Source organism: Anthonomus grandis, chromosome 7 (genome assembly GCF_022605725.1).
Source record: "Anthonomus grandis grandis chromosome 7, icAntGran1.3, whole genome shotgun sequence".
In the NCBI taxonomy this organism is placed as follows: Eukaryota; Metazoa; Arthropoda; class Insecta; order Coleoptera; family Curculionidae; genus Anthonomus; species Anthonomus grandis.
The window spans coordinates 24,157,364-24,174,809 of record NC_065552.1 but is presented as its reverse complement, the minus strand read 5'-3'; the positions used below and the strand labels follow the sequence as shown (position 1 = coordinate 24,174,809).

Below are 17,446 nucleotides of genomic sequence, written 5' to 3'. Positions count from 1 at the left end.
AATCTTTTTGTCATGTCTTTGATTTGTTTGCTTGGCCTCGACCTAGCATTACGTTTAAACAATAGTGAGCCTATAAAGAAAATTGACAACACAGACTTGTAGTTCCTGTGACCAATAAGTAAAGAAATTTTTAATTCGAAAGAGCAGTTTCCTAACAATCATTTCTGTACTTTCTCAATTGTACCGATATGATGCATATCATCTTACTCCTCCGAGAACGAGACCAATCGGTCTGTTGGCTAATAAAGGGTGGGTCCAGGGGTTCGTTCTCTCGAGATGGGTAGATAGAGAACGAGAGTAGTAGTAGAGAACGAGACCAATCGGTCTCTTGGCTAATAAAGGGTGGGTCCAGGGGTTCGTTCTCTTGAGATGGGTAGATAGTTCGAGGAAAACAACAAAGTCCTTATCTTAGTATACAAAGTGCCTTACAATAGTAGGCGAGGGTAGTACAGAGTGTAACTTTAAACATTAAAGGTTTACATAATCTTCAACTGTAGGAGTGTTGCCAAGAATGATAAATACCTAAATGAACTTCGAAACCACCCCTTAAATAATTATGCCCGGGATTCCTTGGAATCTAACTATGCAAACCCCTTTTTTCATATAGTAGGAAACCGACCGATAGCCGTTTACTCTCCCTAAAGGGCAGAGTCATAATCCAAGACGGATTTGAAGAAATTTTTTTATGACTAAACGGGTTCTGCCTAAGGATCGAGCATCTTAGAGTTTCTACTCTAGGATGAACCAGTATGCATTTTGAATAGACTTTTCAATGTAAATCAGAAATAAAAGCTTGTTATTAGAAATTATTTATCACCGTTACTTTCTTTAATATAGTGGAGTCAATATTAATCACAGAACACAAAGAGGAAAATCCTTGGTCTGTTTTCTGTGATATTAATGTCAAATAAAGTAGAAATTTCGGATCATCATTGAATACCTGTACATTCAAATTGAAATCAATGTTTGTAACACCTAAACACACTCCACAAATCAGCTACAATAAACTTTGTGTTCATTTGTCATTTAATTTTTTTTATTTAATTTGTTTTTTGGACGAATATCCTGCCAAAAATGCTTCTTTAGAACAATTAAAAAAATTACATTTATTTACAGTTTACGGTAATATAGGGTGTGGGAAAGGTACGGTAAGTAGTAACGCTAGCTACTTCGTAATTACGATAAGTTTGTTTTCTAGGTTATGTTATATTCGTTGAGGTTATGTTTGTAGTCTTTAATGTTTTTTTAGAGAAAAAACCTGTGTTTTTCTTAATTAAAATCTGAATTTTAGCATGGCATTTTCACAGAAACATACAGGTCTCATCTTAGTACCCTGGTTTAATAGGTATTTATAGGCTGGTTTATTTAGAATTATAAAAAACTGTTTAAGACGCGAATTTTTAGTGACGAGTGGCGGTATGTTTATCACTGCATTTATCAAAATGATAAGGAGAAACAGCGTAAAGCGCTTGATATTTTAAAAATTTGGAAATGCCGGAATCCAGTTTTGTCTACTGGTGTAGAGGGAACCCTTATATTGCTAGAAACACTTTTATTGGACTCTGAACATTTTTCTGATGAACACTTATCACAGCTTTATTCGATTGCTCTTATGAGGTAAAAATTATTATTTATGATATATCAAGATTTACATCCAGCTAGTAATTCAAAATTAGGGTACCCAAATGTATAGTTTTTATGCTATCCATAGAGTAGCAAGTCCTAAACACAGACCCAAAATAGGGAGGAAGGGGCAAATACATTTTAAATATTTCATTTATTTGTTTTTATTAACCAATTTAAAAAAGAAAAAACTTAAATTTAAATAGCAAAATTACAAACTAAAAATAATAAAGAATTCAAGTAACAAAATATATTATTAAAAATTTGTTTCAGTGAACTCTTGTACAGTTGGAAACATGTAGGTCCAATCTCTAATCTTAAAAATACTCATCCATAATATAATAAACCTTTGCAGACAACCAATCCTTTTTTGAAGTTTAAGTTTTTTTAATGTTTTTACATTCCACAGGCAGTTTGTTTTTTTTATATTATGATACTTTTGAAATCTATTGATTTTTGTGTCAATTGATTGATCTTGGAATAGGTAGGGAAATATGGTTATGGTTCCTAGTTTTATATTTATGCTTCCCAGTAACATTTTTGTATCTTTCATGTTTTAAAGAGACTGTTTCTCGAATAAATAAGCAAATCAATGCCAGAATTTTCTCCCTTCTAAAGATTGGCTTGCAATGTGTTTCTAATGTCCCTTAAATGAGTATCTCACAGATTCTGAATGACAAAAAACACAGATCCAAACAGAAACTGACTGCAGTTGGCCCAAAAAGCTATTCCATAGCAAAGATGAGATTCCACGAATGCATTGTAAGTTGTTTTTTCCATAGATGTACCCAATTTCCAATAGGTTTGTCTTAATATCCCCATAGCAATTTTTTTATCATCTACATTATCATCTATGTATTCAAATCATAGGAAATAGACTGTTGACCTATGTAAAGATTGTCAAAAGAAAATCTAAAACTGAGAACCTTGGTCTTTTCAACATTAAAGCACAAAGAATTTGCATCCCATTAGATTTCGATCAGATTTAAATCATGAAAAATTTTTTGTTTTAAAATGTCCTTTTGACTCAAACTAATGTAAATTTTTTCAGCGTTTAAGTCTTCAATACATTTTAAAAACAATATTGAGCCCAGAACGGAACCCTATGACACTACCACATTTACCAACATTGGTAAAGACACTGAAGCATTATTCTTAACAACCTGATGTCTTGGGGTCATATAGGATTGAAAGAATAAATTTGAATTTCCCCTTACAAGATGAGTATCAAGTTTTTTTATGATTCACACCATCAAAATGTTTGGAGTAGTCAGAGAAGACCATGGCAGCATATTTTTTAAAATAAAGATTCTCCAGAATAGCAAAGATGGCATCATTGGTGCCTTTTGATTTTTGAAACCCATGTTGACAAACACTTTTTGATTCTATTTGTTTTCAAAACTAGACCCATCATACTATAGAGTAAGTAGCAAAGATTTAGGTCTGAAGTTTGATGACTCTGCATAGGCTCCCATTTTGTGCAATGGGATTTATATTGCAGCCTATAGCATAAGCCAATAATTTAAATTTAATAATCTAAATAACTCTAAATAAATATCCTAATTTAATTAAAAATTTTTTTTAATGGTTTATCATCAATTTTTGGAAAGCTGCATTTATGTAATTTAAGAGTTTCCTTAATTTCGATTATATAAGTATGAAATAATACAAATAAAACTAGAATTATTTACTGACACACTTATTTACAGTTTTATTCACTAATTTAAAAATAAAACATCAATAAGCCTTTAGTCATTTTAACTCCAGTGATAACATAGATAAAATAGATTTATGGTCTAATTAAAGGATTAATTTCTTAAAAACTTATCTTCTACTCTTTCAATGGCATCATTATGAGACCAAACAGGGCAAGTACACTACAAACCAGATCATACCAACCAATTATACAAAACATGAAAAATCACCACTAAATCTAGATATAAAGCCTACATATCTAAATGTGCTTTGTATGGATTCTCCAATATGTTGTACAAATGATAATTTGCCATCCCAAATAATGCCAAGATCTTTTACCTCTGTTACTCTTCAAATTACACTTTAATATATTTAATCTTAAACCATTTAGATAAAAGAATGAATTATGCTTTTATTCAAGTATTTCTATGTACATACACATAATACAAAAACATAATATTTACAATTACATCATATGGACTTTGGCAATTGGCGAAAAGGTTCTTTAACACTAAGAAATAATCAAGCACTAAACCTTATCAGATATATATAAGTTTTCCATATTTCCACATAAGGTTTCCACATTGTGGCATTGTTAAATAATTTGTGTCTCTAAAAGAGATATTAGGCACAACCTTCCTATAAATGAGTTTCTTAAATAAATATAATAGTTCGATATATGTTCAATTTTCTAGAAAATAGTGTCAAATTAAATTTATACAAATTATCACATTTCACCCAACCCAATTTTTTAAATATTTTTTGATACATGATTACATTTTCTTTATTTGTAAATAAATCTACAGAATGTATTCTGAACATTTTTTTTTCGTTTTTTATTTACAATGCCAAAACGGTTAATATACTATAAATCAATAAGCATAAAAAGATATATTAAGTGACTCACATAGGCTTTTTCTAATTTTAAAATTCAAAAGGGCGCATGTTTGCATATATAAGCTTTATTCTCACATAATTTCCTTTCAGTAAAGATTTTAGGTGTTGCTCAAAATTAAGCTGTACATCTATACATAAACCTATATTTCTACTACAGGTAGCAAAAGTCAATTCATAACAATAACATACAATAAATGTAAGATAAAATAAATATAACAAATAAAAATGGAATGATCCGACAAATGTAATCTAAAGAACATTGCAATCTCAACAGAAAGACTGTTTAGCATACACTAACTCATGATCATGAAATTTGCCTATCTTGAATTTTTACGATGTTTTCGAAAATATTCAGGTGTGCTTTTAAGTGCTTTAAAGCCCCTCTGATGTACAGGAAAAAAGTAGTTGTTTTAATTAAAATAATTAGACCTGAACAACAACTATCCTTTCCAGAACATTAGATATGACAGAAAGCAGACCCACAGGCATCTAATTTGTAAAATCAACAAGATCATGTTTTTTAGGCAGTGGAGTGACGAGAGATTCTTTCCAGAGTTGAGGGAAATGCCCATGTTCAAGACAGCAATTCTTTATATGTATAATATGTAATATTATTATAGGCAAGCTCAGTGTTACCATCTGTGTTGTCTCATCAATACTTGCAACATTAGGCTTTCGGTCCGATGTTTAATTCTAATTCTGACAATTCTTTGTATATTCTAACACACATCCACAAACTTGAATGTAAATTATATACACCTGTATATTAATACGCCTTCTTTTATTAATATCATTATTATTAGATGTAATTTTAGTATCATACTGGTTTGATTTTTGAAATACACTGCAGAAATATTTATTTATTTCTACAGCATTTAACAACTCAGGAGGAATTTCACTCACTGTACTTTTAGGTCATAGACATTAAGGTTCCTTAAGGTTTCCAAAACTTTATGTAGATCTTTTTGCTTTTTCAAATATTGTAAAAAAGCAAACTTCTCTTAATGTATAGGTTTTAGTAATATTTTAAAGCATTTTATATTTTTCTAAAATCTCTGCAGTGTTATTCAATTTACATTTAAGTATAGCTTTGTCTCTTTCCCTCATTAAATGTTTTATTGTATCAGGGGGGGTTTCATATATGACTTATTCCACAAAGTAGGAAAAACCCCCATTTTCCATGACATATTAAATAAATTGAATGCTGTTTTAAGTACAAATGGACTGTTAAAGTAGTAATGCCGGTATACAATCAATATTTCACCCAGTTTCATCTCTGCTGAATTCCATTCAATTTATTTATTCATTTAACATCTTACAAACATCGAAGTGACGGAAAATCCACAAAATAACATAACACCTATAAATAATCATATAGATATATAGATATCATATTAGATATATATATATGATTATAAATAATCATATATATATCTAATGTTGTTAATGATGTGGTAAAACATAACACAGCCTAATTTAATCTTCTTTGAATAAGTGTTTGAATCTTAAAATAGATAATATTGTAATATTAATATAACATAACATAAAATATTAAGCAAGGATAGACTTTAGTTTCTCTCAAATATAAATACTGCGAAAATATTTATGCACCTTCTCAATATAATCTATACAGCAATTTGTTTGAGGCAACCAAATTATAGAAGCTTACTCAAGATGTCCTACTAAAAAGTTAGATAGAGTTTTAATTGTATAAGATTTTATAAAAAGAAATTGGATTTTCTGATTATAAATTCCAATTTGCTATATGCCTTGTTAAAAATATAGATCAATACTATCACGAGATCTAAGAATCCTAGCATTCAAGCTATAATCATATGAAACAGGATGTACTTTAAGTGTGAAACTCATTACACAGCATTTGTCAACATTTAGTGACATTTTGTTTGAAGAAAACCATTGACAAACACTTTGTAGGTCCTGCTGCAATTTGATACAAACAACTTTTTTACTGACAACCTTAAAGATCTTGAAATCATCCACAACAAGAAGGCTTTACTACAAATTTTTTTGAATAGCATTTACAAATTCTAACTACTTGAGTTCTGTAAGATAAATAAGACTAAACTAATAATTTTTCATGGTTAGAGAATCCAAATAAGTTTCAGTTTTACAGCAATCCAAAGATCCATCTTATGGAAGATTTGGTAAAATCCGTAAAAATTACGTCTAACTGTTGTTATTATCAATTGCTTGTGAAACTTGATCTGTAAAGACACATACTGTTGACTTATTAACGTCTTTATTTAAATTAGACACAGTAGGTAGGACTTTGTAATTTAGTTTCATTTCTTATAGAAATGTGTTCATTTCATTTTCTCATTTTCATCATCTCTGTACTTTTCTTACAAGAGAATGAAATTATCTAGTTTTACCAATCAAATCAGGGGGATCTAACTACTAACTAATGTTATTTGTTTGATTATAGGTTTTTGAACCTTTCTGCAGCCAACAGTGAAAAACAGGGTTCTTTTAGTAAGACCTCAATTAAAAACGAGCTTCCAAAATGGCTGGTTAATTTAAGGCACGATATAGCACATGGCCACCAAATTCCCTCTTTATTCAATTTAAAAATGGGCATAGAATTTGGCCTTAGTTGGTTGAATGAGAAATACTGGGAGCCACAGAGTAAAATTATTAAGGGTAAGTCTCCACCAATTACATTATCACAATAATATTTACAATTAGGAGTACTTAATAATTCTTCATTTGTAGATTATCATATTGATGAAACTGCAACTGTAGACAATCATCTTGCAAATACTTTAAAAGCATATTGTAATTTGAATGTAGCACTGTTTGAAAATCAAGAGGTGGACAGTGAATACATTGAGAATTTAAAAAGCTTCCTAAATAAGAAGCTTAAGAAAAATGTAACACATCCATATGTTATGGTCGATATTTTACTGGAGACTTTATCAGAATACCTGGAACAAATAACTGATCTTAATAACCTTTGCCTTGACGTTTTGGTGTCTAAAGAAGCTTTGCTGAAGTCAAAATTTGAAGCACTAGAAAATGGTGAGTTTATCTGTAACTAAATATTTACGAACTTGCAACATATTGTAATACATAAACATTTTAATGACTAACAGATTTCATTTTACCTAGCCGGTATAGCAAATTTAAGATTATTTTTATCACAAATTTATGTTTCTATAGCAGTGATTTGATTCATTTTTTCTACACTGATATAAATAACGTTAAAAAGGTATAAAAATATACAAAAATTGTAGATGGTAAATTTGGATGTGGGTGTGTATCCTGAGAAAATATTGTCTATTAAGAAAGTATTAGGATTTTATATCTCAGGATCCTTTGTATGTATACAGTAACTAAAAAAAGGCCCCTTTTACTAAGGATTCTAATTAAATTTTCCAATATGTAAACAAAAGATCTGGTTCTGACGGCCTCCCTCCATTTCTTATTAAACACTGTAGGTAGCTTCTTGCTATTTAGACCACTCCACATTATTTTTTACTTGCCTTTAAAAACTGAAACTTTGCCAACAAATTGGAATTCATGCTTTATTACGCTTATTTTGAAAACCGGTGACAAATCTCTAAGTCAAAAACTACAGACCTATTTCTATTTTGAACTGTATTCCTAAAGTCTTTGAAAGTCTAGGGTTGATTATATACCTATACGCAAGTTTGAAGAGTTCCTTCATCAATCAACAGTTCGGATTTTTACTCAATCGTTCCGCTGAGCTAAATTTATTAACCTTTACTGATTTCCTATTAATAATTGGAAGAGGATTCCATGGGCATTCTGTATACACTGATTTGACTAAGGCTGTTGATAGAGTAAACCACAAAATTCTAATAAAATTAAAAGGTATTCCACAAAGTTCACACTTTGGGCCTCTACTTTTCAATATTTATGTAAATAATATTGATTTATTCTACCTACTATTTGCTGATCATTTGAAATTCTATATTAAAACTCCAAATCAACATGCAGTCATGTTCAAACAACTTTAATCAGACTAAGACGTTGGCATGAAGCTTACTTCTAATAAGTGCCAATTAATAAGCAGAAAACCCTTTAACTCAAATACAGTATTAAAGGATCATTTATCCTTTGCTGATTTCTATTTTTGAGCTTTTCTCATCTCTAATTTTTTTTCTGTAATAATGCATTTTTTTAAGATATGATTATAAATAAATCAAATACTCTATATCCTATTTTTTAACTTTAATTAGGCGCTGCGTTCAATCGCATTTAATCCTATCTTAGGAGTGCCTATAGGACTGCCTTTCTGTTGAATTTTTACTCTTGTTATTATTTCTTCCACATTTGACATTTGCATACAATTGCAATGTTTTTTAGTAGTAAAAGTTCACTAGATAAAAAACTAAAGTAAAATAATATTAATATATGTTATTTAAGAAACCACTCAAAAGTTACAGAATACTCTTTTCTCCCAATATTTGGTATAGGCCGCCCCAAGACCTATACCAAACACCAAGAAGTTGGTTGATAAAATAAATTAGGCAGATCTGGAAATCCTATACTTCAAATAACAACTCTCTAGGACTTTATGATATCCTACTGCAAATATTATTTATATATGGAATAAGAGAAAATGCATACCAATTTATACAGGCATTACATTAATTCATTCTAATTCATTACATTTCTAAAAGGTACCAACTTGCTAAAAGCAATGGCAACAAATCTCATGCCATTTATGATTGGATCAATGATTTATCTTTTCAATTAAATTATGTTAGTTCAATATGCAGATGATACCATATTTTATGTGTCTGATGTAGACTCTAAGACATTCCTGGGTATACTGACAGAAGGATTACGGGTGGCAAAAAGTTGTTTAATGTAAAGTAATTGTTACTAAATATAAAAAAAACCTTCAACTTAATATTAACTTAACATTCAATTTGCCTTTAGACCTGATAATAATTTTCTCGGTAACATTTCCCTAAATGCTTTTAAATTTCTTGGTTTTTTAAGCACAAAAGTATTTATTTATTCAGTGGGTAAAAAGTCATAACATATAATAAATTTAATTAAAATCCCAATTTCATACCCACCTTAAGAGGAAGTAAACTCTATATGTCAATACAACACAATTTATCTGATACAATTTAATAACTAGATGGTTATCTTTTATCAGAAAAACATTTATTAGAAGACAAACTATTTTAACATGATAATATTGCACAGACAAAACTTCAACATCACAGCAATCACAGAAGGGTCCTTACATCACAGGATTTACTATAACCGCTAACAATATTGTTTAATCTTGCCCTCAGAACTGGAGAATATCCTGTGCTCTGGAAAAAGTCTAAAATTATTCCTGTTTATAAAAAAAAATCTTATCGACAACTATCGGCCAGTTGCACTTATTAACAACTTTTCTAAAGTTTTTGAGCGGGATGATAATTCTTAAGTTGATCAAGTCTATACAGATTACTCAAAAGCTTTCGACCGTCTTGACCATTCCATTATTATATCAAATCTTTCTGACCAATTTGGGTTTTCATCTCGTTCAACTTCTCTTATCTCTTCTTATTTTAATAAACGTCCTCAACATTTTGAATGCTTTGGATACAGCTCAACTGAAATAGTCGCTCCTTCAGGCATACCACAAGGCTCCATATTGGGATCTCTACTTTTCAACTCATTTATTAATACCATTTTTAAGGACCTAGAAGCAAACAGCTTATTATACTGTGATGATAAAAAATTATACTATAGAATTGATACTATTGAGGACTGCATTAAACTCCAAGCAGCCATTAACTCAGTGAATGAATGGTGCAAGAGTAACAACTTGCCTCTAAATGATGTGTGGTTTTCTACTCCTTAAAAAAGAACTGTGTTACTTACCAATACAAAAATGATAACGTGACACTACCAAGATCAACTCACTTTAAAGACTTAGGAATTATTTTTGATAGCTCACTTTCATTTAGTTTTCATATCGAAAATATCATAAAAAGAAGTTGTAAAATGCTGGGTTTTGTTATCAGGAACTCTTTATTTTAACATATTAAACTCCTGTACTTTACCTTTGTTCATTCAATTTTGGAATATTCTTCCCAAGTCTGCTCGCCATACTATCAGAACCATATTCAAAAGCTTGAAAATATACAGCGAACATTTGGTTTAAATGCGAAAGAGTGTACCCGGAAATCGGCTTCTCACATGATCGTTTGCTTGAAACATTTCAGGCAAAATCCTTACAGGAAAGAAGGGATTCGGCAGATTTACAGTTCTTATATAAATTAATTAATAGCGTAATTGACTCACCAGAGATCCTGCAACTTCTAAATTTACACACTCCTCGGCTGTCAGCTCGCAGTCCTCAAACTTTTTACCTTTCAATACCTCAAACCAACATTACAAAATTTGCGCCTATACGTAGAGCTTGCAATACATACAACTCTATACAGAATCAATGCGATATATTTAACTGTAGCCTAGCCGAAATTAAAAGAATTGGCTTAGTTTAGATAATCTTGTTTTCTTCTTTTTTTTATATATTTATTAATAATTTATCATATCTATAATATTAATTTTATTTTGATAAGATGAATTCATGTTTATATACATCGTTTCCACTCTATTATTGGAGTTTCTCTGTTGAGTGATGTAAATAAATAAATAAATTACTAATATGTTGCTTATGGAAAATGCTTCACAAATACAAGTAGAAGAACAGATATTTTATTTTTGTTTGATTTGGTAGTGCTTATCAAAAATTAGGTATTATTTAGATCACAAGACGAAGGAAAACAAATAATTCAGAATACAAATTCCTTAATATTTTTCCTGAATCTGGCAGAGGCATCAAGGAAGTCAACATTAGGGGAGTGCTGGTTCGCCAGTCTTACTGTCCTTGCCAGGCACGAGTTAAAGCCGTAGTTGGTTCTACGTGTAGGGCTATGAAAGGAAACAGCTTGATCTTGATAGTATATGGCAATATTGGCCAATAGTTGCGGGCATGAGCGGACAGGAATGGAGAATATCATAAAAAACTGACTTGTCTCTCAGATTTCTTCTGGTTTCAAGAGTTGTAAACCTCTTTGACTTGATAACTGTTAGGTTGATAGAAATTGGTTCTGGATATGGATATTGTAAGAAGAGGACCACACCCGTAAACCGTAGTCAAAGTGAGAACGCAGAAGGGAACAATAAAGCAGCCGAATGGAGTCAGAGCTCTGAAAATCTCTACAACATCTCTTAATAAAGACTAACATTTGAAGTGCCTTTGAAGTGATTTCAGATAAGTAGAATATAAAACTTAAACGGGTATTAAGTGTGATATCCAGATTTCTTATGTGTGAAACAGATTCAACGATATTGTTATTGATTTATTGATATATTAAGAATGATAAAAAATATATGACTCGTACTGAAGCATATTGAGTGAAATTTTCTTAAAATTAAATCCTATAATTATTATTGCACCAAGCCTTTTCAAGTCCAATTGTAGCGGAGCATAATCATCAGGCGATTTTACTTTTAGACAGATCTTTAAGTCATCAGCAAAAAGAATCAAGTAGTAAAAAATTGAGAGACGTCGTTCAAATAAATATTGAATAACAAAGGTCCTATTTAAAACTCCTTTAAAATTTAAAGGATTAATAACCTTGGATTCGAACAATCTGAGTTCTACCAATCAAATACGATTTAATTCACTGCAGCAAGAGTTCATTCACACTCATTCTCTTTATTTTTGTATAGTAACATTTGGTGATTGACTCTGTCGAAGGCCCTTGAGAAGTCTGTGGGTATGGCATGGAACTAAAAAACTTCCTCTAGGAAACTGACCAGAAAGTCTGCAAATATTAGAAGATTTAAATCAGTAGAATGACCAGCAACAAAGCCAAACTGTTCATGGATAAGTTGTGACTGAAGAGAGAGAGTCGTGGCTGATGAGAGAGAATGGTACTTATTTTACCAGTATGCTGATAGGTCTGTAATTAGTAACATTTAGGAAATTGTCACCATTTTTATGAATTGGTGTTATATCAGTGGCGAAGCGTGAACTTTTCTTTCGGGTAGACAAACAATAAAAATCGTTAATTAGAAAAAAATGTGTATTCAGTATTATTCACTTTAATGAAATAGAGAATGAAAGCGCATGAAATATTAACTCAAAGAGAAAAATATGTAGTGATATAAAAAAGAAAAAATATATTACTACTAGCATAAAAAGATAGATAGATAAAAATAAATACTACTTACAAAAAAAATCCAACATAGGTATAACCAAAGAAAATAATAGTAAACTATAGAAAATCCATCCCGTGTAAATTTTTTGACCACCTAAAAGGATCCCCGCTTTTCGAGCGAGGATCCATCGGTGAAATTACGCGTTGAAATCTGGCCGATTGCTTGGCTGTGTTGCAAAATTTAATTTGGCGGCTGCGACTCGGCTGAGCAACACAATATTATTTTTGTTATTCGCTCTTGTGACGGACGTATCGATACAGGTTATCAGTAATAATTCTGCGATGCGGTACAAAGACAAATCAATGCAAAAAATGCCAAAAATTAAGTCTTTATAGATTTGGAATCGTTTTATTTTTCTAGACACGTGCATTTTTTTTTTAATTTTAGAATTTGAAATAATAATGGAGAAATTTTAATTTTAATGCGAACAAAACCAAAATGATGACTCAACAATTTTTCGCGATTTTTACAAATTTTTTCAATGCAATAATATGGTAGGTGTAATATTTTATGTAGTTTTACAGAGGCAAATAATGCAGGCGACAAAACCTCACTATATATTAAGGCCCAAGCAATTTTATCTCAGTGTATCAAAATAAATAAGGCAAAAAACAGAGTCACAAGTTCCTAATAATAAGTTAATTCAATATATTAAGAATAAACTAAAAATTAGTTAAAACATCCATTTTCCCAAAACTTAATTTTTGCGAATACCTCCTTCTGCCTTTATACGGCGCGGCGCGAGAGAATTATTCACAACAGATAAAATTTAAAATGTTATCAGTAATGGCAACGTCGCTTCGATTCTTACACGGTTAGCGCATAAAATATTATTATTTAAGGAAGCATTGATGTCTCCTTGTCGGTTCACAGCTTGCCATTTACGTGGGCTATCTATTCGTTAGTATAATTATCTTTGGTATAACCATAACTTATAAATCTATAATATCCATTATTTTAAAATTAATTAAAGACAAATAAAAACACAACTAAAATACAATTGCCAATATCAAACAGTCGTTCATAAATAACTCCTAAAATATCCACTAAAAAAATCTTTTCTATACACCCAAAAATAAAAATACTAATTATTAAATTACAATAGCACGCGCCCGCACCTGGACCAAATGTGTATTGCGGCCGACCAGATCAAGCGTGTCCATAAACAATAACCCTCAAGAGCATAATAAAATAGCTGGTCGACTTCGATAGACAAAAGCTCAAATGTCTTTCCCGCGAGTAAATTTTGCATACGTAATAGGCTGAATACTGACGCGGCTGGACCTCTGTCACCTGCTTGATGCGTATATGGTTCGATTAGATGCTCCAAATTTCGGAAGACAAATATCAATGTGTCTTCCTGAGGCTCGTATGTATTAATTGGGTGTCAGCCCTGCATTTTTATTTTAATTGGTGCGTCAGGCGGGGCGCGCCTTAGATATTATAGATAGATAGATATTATAGCCGTTTAGATACTATATAATAATAGTAAGGAGAGCGACTACATTCTGTGTTATTTTTTTTTTTAAATTTGAATTCAACAATTTACATGAAATATTTACGTAATAAATTAATGAGAAATAACTGGATAATTTTGGGTAGACAGTGTCTACCTTGTCTACTCGTATGTTTTAACTATTTTTAAACAACTGAAAGCGATATTTAGGGCAATTGCAAAGCTGCCATACAGTGAATCATGTAGAATTCACTTTAAAAAACTCCACATATTAACAGTGCCTGCACTTTTGAAGTAATATTTCTTTGCGCATGCTTGAGTAGGGGAGCAAACTAAAAAGTTTAATCTGGCGACGCGAACGGTAATAGAGAAGGAGATAGGAGTTATTGGAAAGAGTGAGAGTTACGGTTCGTATATTACTGTAGGAGCAAGAGATAGCAGTGCGCGTGCACATTTTTCTTTCTCTCTTACTCTTATTGTCAGTGCATGAAATATAGAAGTTTTATTTCAGTCGTGTGGTCTCAAGCGCGCTAATTTTATTTTTTTGAATGTTTCTTATATGCGAAAAACAACCTATCTAAATTTATTGCTCATAAATATTTACATTCCTATAACACTAAGACAAAGTCTTTAATAGTTTTACCTTAACATCACATACAATATTTTTGTAATTATTATACTAGTTTTGTATTTAAGTCTAAGGAACATATTAATATCTCTGCGTTAATAAATAAACCAGTAGAAATTGAATAATTATTAAAGAAATTGCTTTGTTTGGACCTATTTTCCAATGTTCATTATTTGTGTTTAATTTTTTTTATGTTACACATCAATACACATAAAAATACTGTAAAGTTGTAATTGAAGCAAATAAAAGTTTTGATTAGTTTACTCAAATTTAGGTACGGAAGCCATTCATAAAAACTTCAGAAATGTGTGGCAAAAGCTGTTAAACCTTTTACATCAACAAGGCTACACTTTTGCGCTTTTGAACAAACTCTTTGATGTTATCGTCGATATTGAATACTGCAATTTCATGGACAGTACTAGGAAAATGGCTGCGTTCTGGATAAATGAGATTTTGATATCTCTTAGCAGTTTAAAGGTACTATTCTAATTATTTAAAATATTATCTAACATGTCTTTTGTATAGGAAACAGATGTAAGCGATGATGTAATTAGGTTAGAAGCAAGTAAAAAAAATTATGCAGAGGAAGCTAAGCAGTTTCAAGAACGAGTTCTCAACAGTAATTCAGGGTATTTAAAATATTTCCTAGACAGGTGATTAAAATGAAAAAGAAATCATTTGGGCTCTAGATAAAGTTTCTCCTAATATTACCTATTTTAGCTTATTAAAGTTAAATCAAAATGAAGAAACGTTTAACGACGACGTTATTAGTCTTATTAAAGCCAAGTCTGATTTTGAAAACACCCATGTAGGGGTTGAGACTATTTACACAGTGGATGATTTAAATTTAAATGATCCAAACTTGCTAGAAGATCACTTGGATTATTCTGATTTAAATGGACCACATGTTACGAATAGTTCAAGAGTTATTACAGCAACAAATAAATGGAGAAAAATCGAAGGTAAATTAATTAAAAAAGAAGTTAATTTTGATATTTAAGTCGGTTAAAATCATTAAGTCATTGTTTTTTTTCAGATACTTCAATATTTCGGGGATGCCCTTTGGGAGTGCTTCCTCACCAAATCGGTCAAAAACATCCTTTTATAGCTATAAGTTAGTATGTTTGAACAATGTGTTTGAAAAGGAAATTATTTATTTTGTACGAGAAACGTCTTTGTTGTATTTCTTTTATTAAAGGCAGTTTCTTTTTTAAGTTCAAATAAATAAGCCGTTATAAAAATAAAAAAATTAAAAATCCATTTATAAGGCAGAATAATAAATGTAGTATTTATATACGCTGCCCTCCCTTAAAGCATCTTTTAGGAATGTAGCGTTCATTTTACGAATATGCATTCACTATAAATCTCTATAAAACTATCATGAATTATTGAGGTTTTTCGTTGTTAGCTGTTAAATAGGTTCGGGTCTTTCCTTACGGCTTTATTTTAGGTATGCGAGATCGTGTTTCTCACAAAATTGAAAACTCACGCCAGATGAATATGTAGAATAGAAGAAAATTACACTTTGCTGCATGTCATAACAATAAAATTAGACCCCACTTTGTTCCAAATTTTGAAGCCATTTTCAGTGTAGTTGCAGATATTTCAAGTAGTTTTTAATTTATTTATTGTGAATAAGAACCAATTTTTGTTATAGCTTAAAAATTATGTGCGTTCACTGTCTACAGACTTTGAGTCCTACCGCCTCTTAGGCAGTTTAGAACTAGCCGCCGTTATTATAACCAAAAATGCGATTTTGCTAATTTTTTTTTGTAAGTAATTAATTTTTCCGTAAATAATTCATTAAAAATTAAAAGTTTCAACACATTCTTGGCACTATTTTAAAAATTTATTTTTTCTATTAGTATAAATCAAAAAGTTGCAAATGCAGCATCATTGTTCTCAGATTATTATTTTCTATCGAAATACTTAATAATATATCAAAAGACTCATTTAAAATAATAAAGTTAGTGTCACTTCCGGTTAAACAGGCAGTGAAGGAAAATAACTGAATTATGTCAAAAGATGCTTTTATAACAATTCCATCAACATACCAAATTTCATTTGTTTATCTTGAAGAGTAAAATGGTTATTAAGTGTTCCTTTTTCCCTGTGTCATCCGGTATGATCGATCATATAGTTTTTCAGTTCCAAATTATAAGTTTAGTATCTTTAGTAAAAGGCAAAAGAAAAATAAGGTATTCTTCCAAGATTAAATCATATTGGGCACCATAGAACTTTATAATCTTGGAAGATGGACTCTTCGCAAAGAAGAAGGAAGACAAATAATGGGGCCTAAAGTCGGATTTCGGAATCGCAGACACGACGAACTGGTAGCGTTTTATGTGCGGTAAGTAAGTAATGAATCACAGAGAAAGCAGAAACTGTCGATGCATTAGGACAATGTCGGAAGTCCCTTTGAAATGATTTCTTTTGTCGTTGCTGGCTTTGTCCCCGAATCAGGGAATAAGTATATCGTGGCCGTGATAGACTACTTCAGTCACACGAGTTAAGGCGTTTCCTTTACCCAACCAGGAAGCCTCTACGATCGCCGACGAATTAATGAAGGAATGGATCTACCAATCTGGTGTACCTTTGAAGTTATAGACCAAAGACGAAACTTTTAACTAGCTTGTTGCAGAACATTTGTAAGACGCTTGGGATCAAGAAAATGAGGACTATCGCATTACATTCGCAGGCATGGTGGAACGAGTGAATAAAACTATTAATCGGTATTTATCCAAAGAGGTCTTTAGCGATAAAAAAGTACTGAGATAGGTTTCTTCATTTGTTCCTGCTAAGTTATCGATCTATGAAAAAACTGGAGAGTCTCCGACTCAAATAGTTCTGGGAAGAGAACTTCCAGGCTATCTGAAGTTCGGTTGCCTGCTAGGACTCAATGTTGCCGGGGAGGACTACCT

The 17,446-nt window shown here is 31.1% G+C and overlaps 1 protein-coding gene across 3 annotated transcripts; it reads left to right on the top strand.

Moving 5' to 3' along the window:
- The first annotated feature begins 1,003 nt into the window (after positions 1 to 1,003).
- On the top strand, positions 1,004 to 15,695 carry LOC126738479 (uncharacterized). 3 transcript variants are annotated; one of them, XM_050443843.1, is made up of 9 exons: positions 1,004 to 1,143; positions 1,199 to 1,345; positions 1,405 to 1,617; positions 6,662 to 6,876; positions 6,949 to 7,254; positions 14,800 to 15,002; positions 15,051 to 15,178; positions 15,246 to 15,487; positions 15,562 to 15,695. In XM_050443843.1, the coding sequence occupies exons 2-9, from the start codon at positions 1,293 to 1,295 to the stop codon at positions 15,642 to 15,644; spliced, it is 1,443 nt and encodes a 480-aa protein (XP_050299800.1). In that variant the 5' UTR covers positions 1,004 to 1,143; positions 1,199 to 1,292; the 3' UTR covers positions 15,645 to 15,695. The 3 variants fall into 3 exon arrangements, with proteins under 3 accessions (XP_050299800.1, XP_050299802.1, XP_050299801.1); XM_050443844.1 differs by having other exon boundaries at positions 1,065 to 1,148; positions 1,292 to 1,345; XM_050443845.1 differs by lacking the exons at positions 1,199 to 1,345; positions 1,405 to 1,617 and having other exon boundaries at positions 1,004 to 1,148.
- Positions 15,696 to 17,446: the final 1,751 nt, after the last annotated feature.

Coding starts and splice junctions, on each gene's coding strand:
- LOC126738479 (XM_050443843.1), top strand. CDS start 1,293: ATGGCATTTTCACAGAAACATACAGGTCTCATCTTAGTACCCTGGTTT. Junction 1,618..6,661: donor TATTCGATTGCTCTTATGAG/GTAAAAATTATT, acceptor GTTTGATTATAG/GTTTTTGAACCTTTCTGCAG. Junction 15,003..15,050: donor TATCTCTTAGCAGTTTAAAG/GTACTATTCTAA, acceptor TCTTTTGTATAG/GAAACAGATGTAAGCGATGA.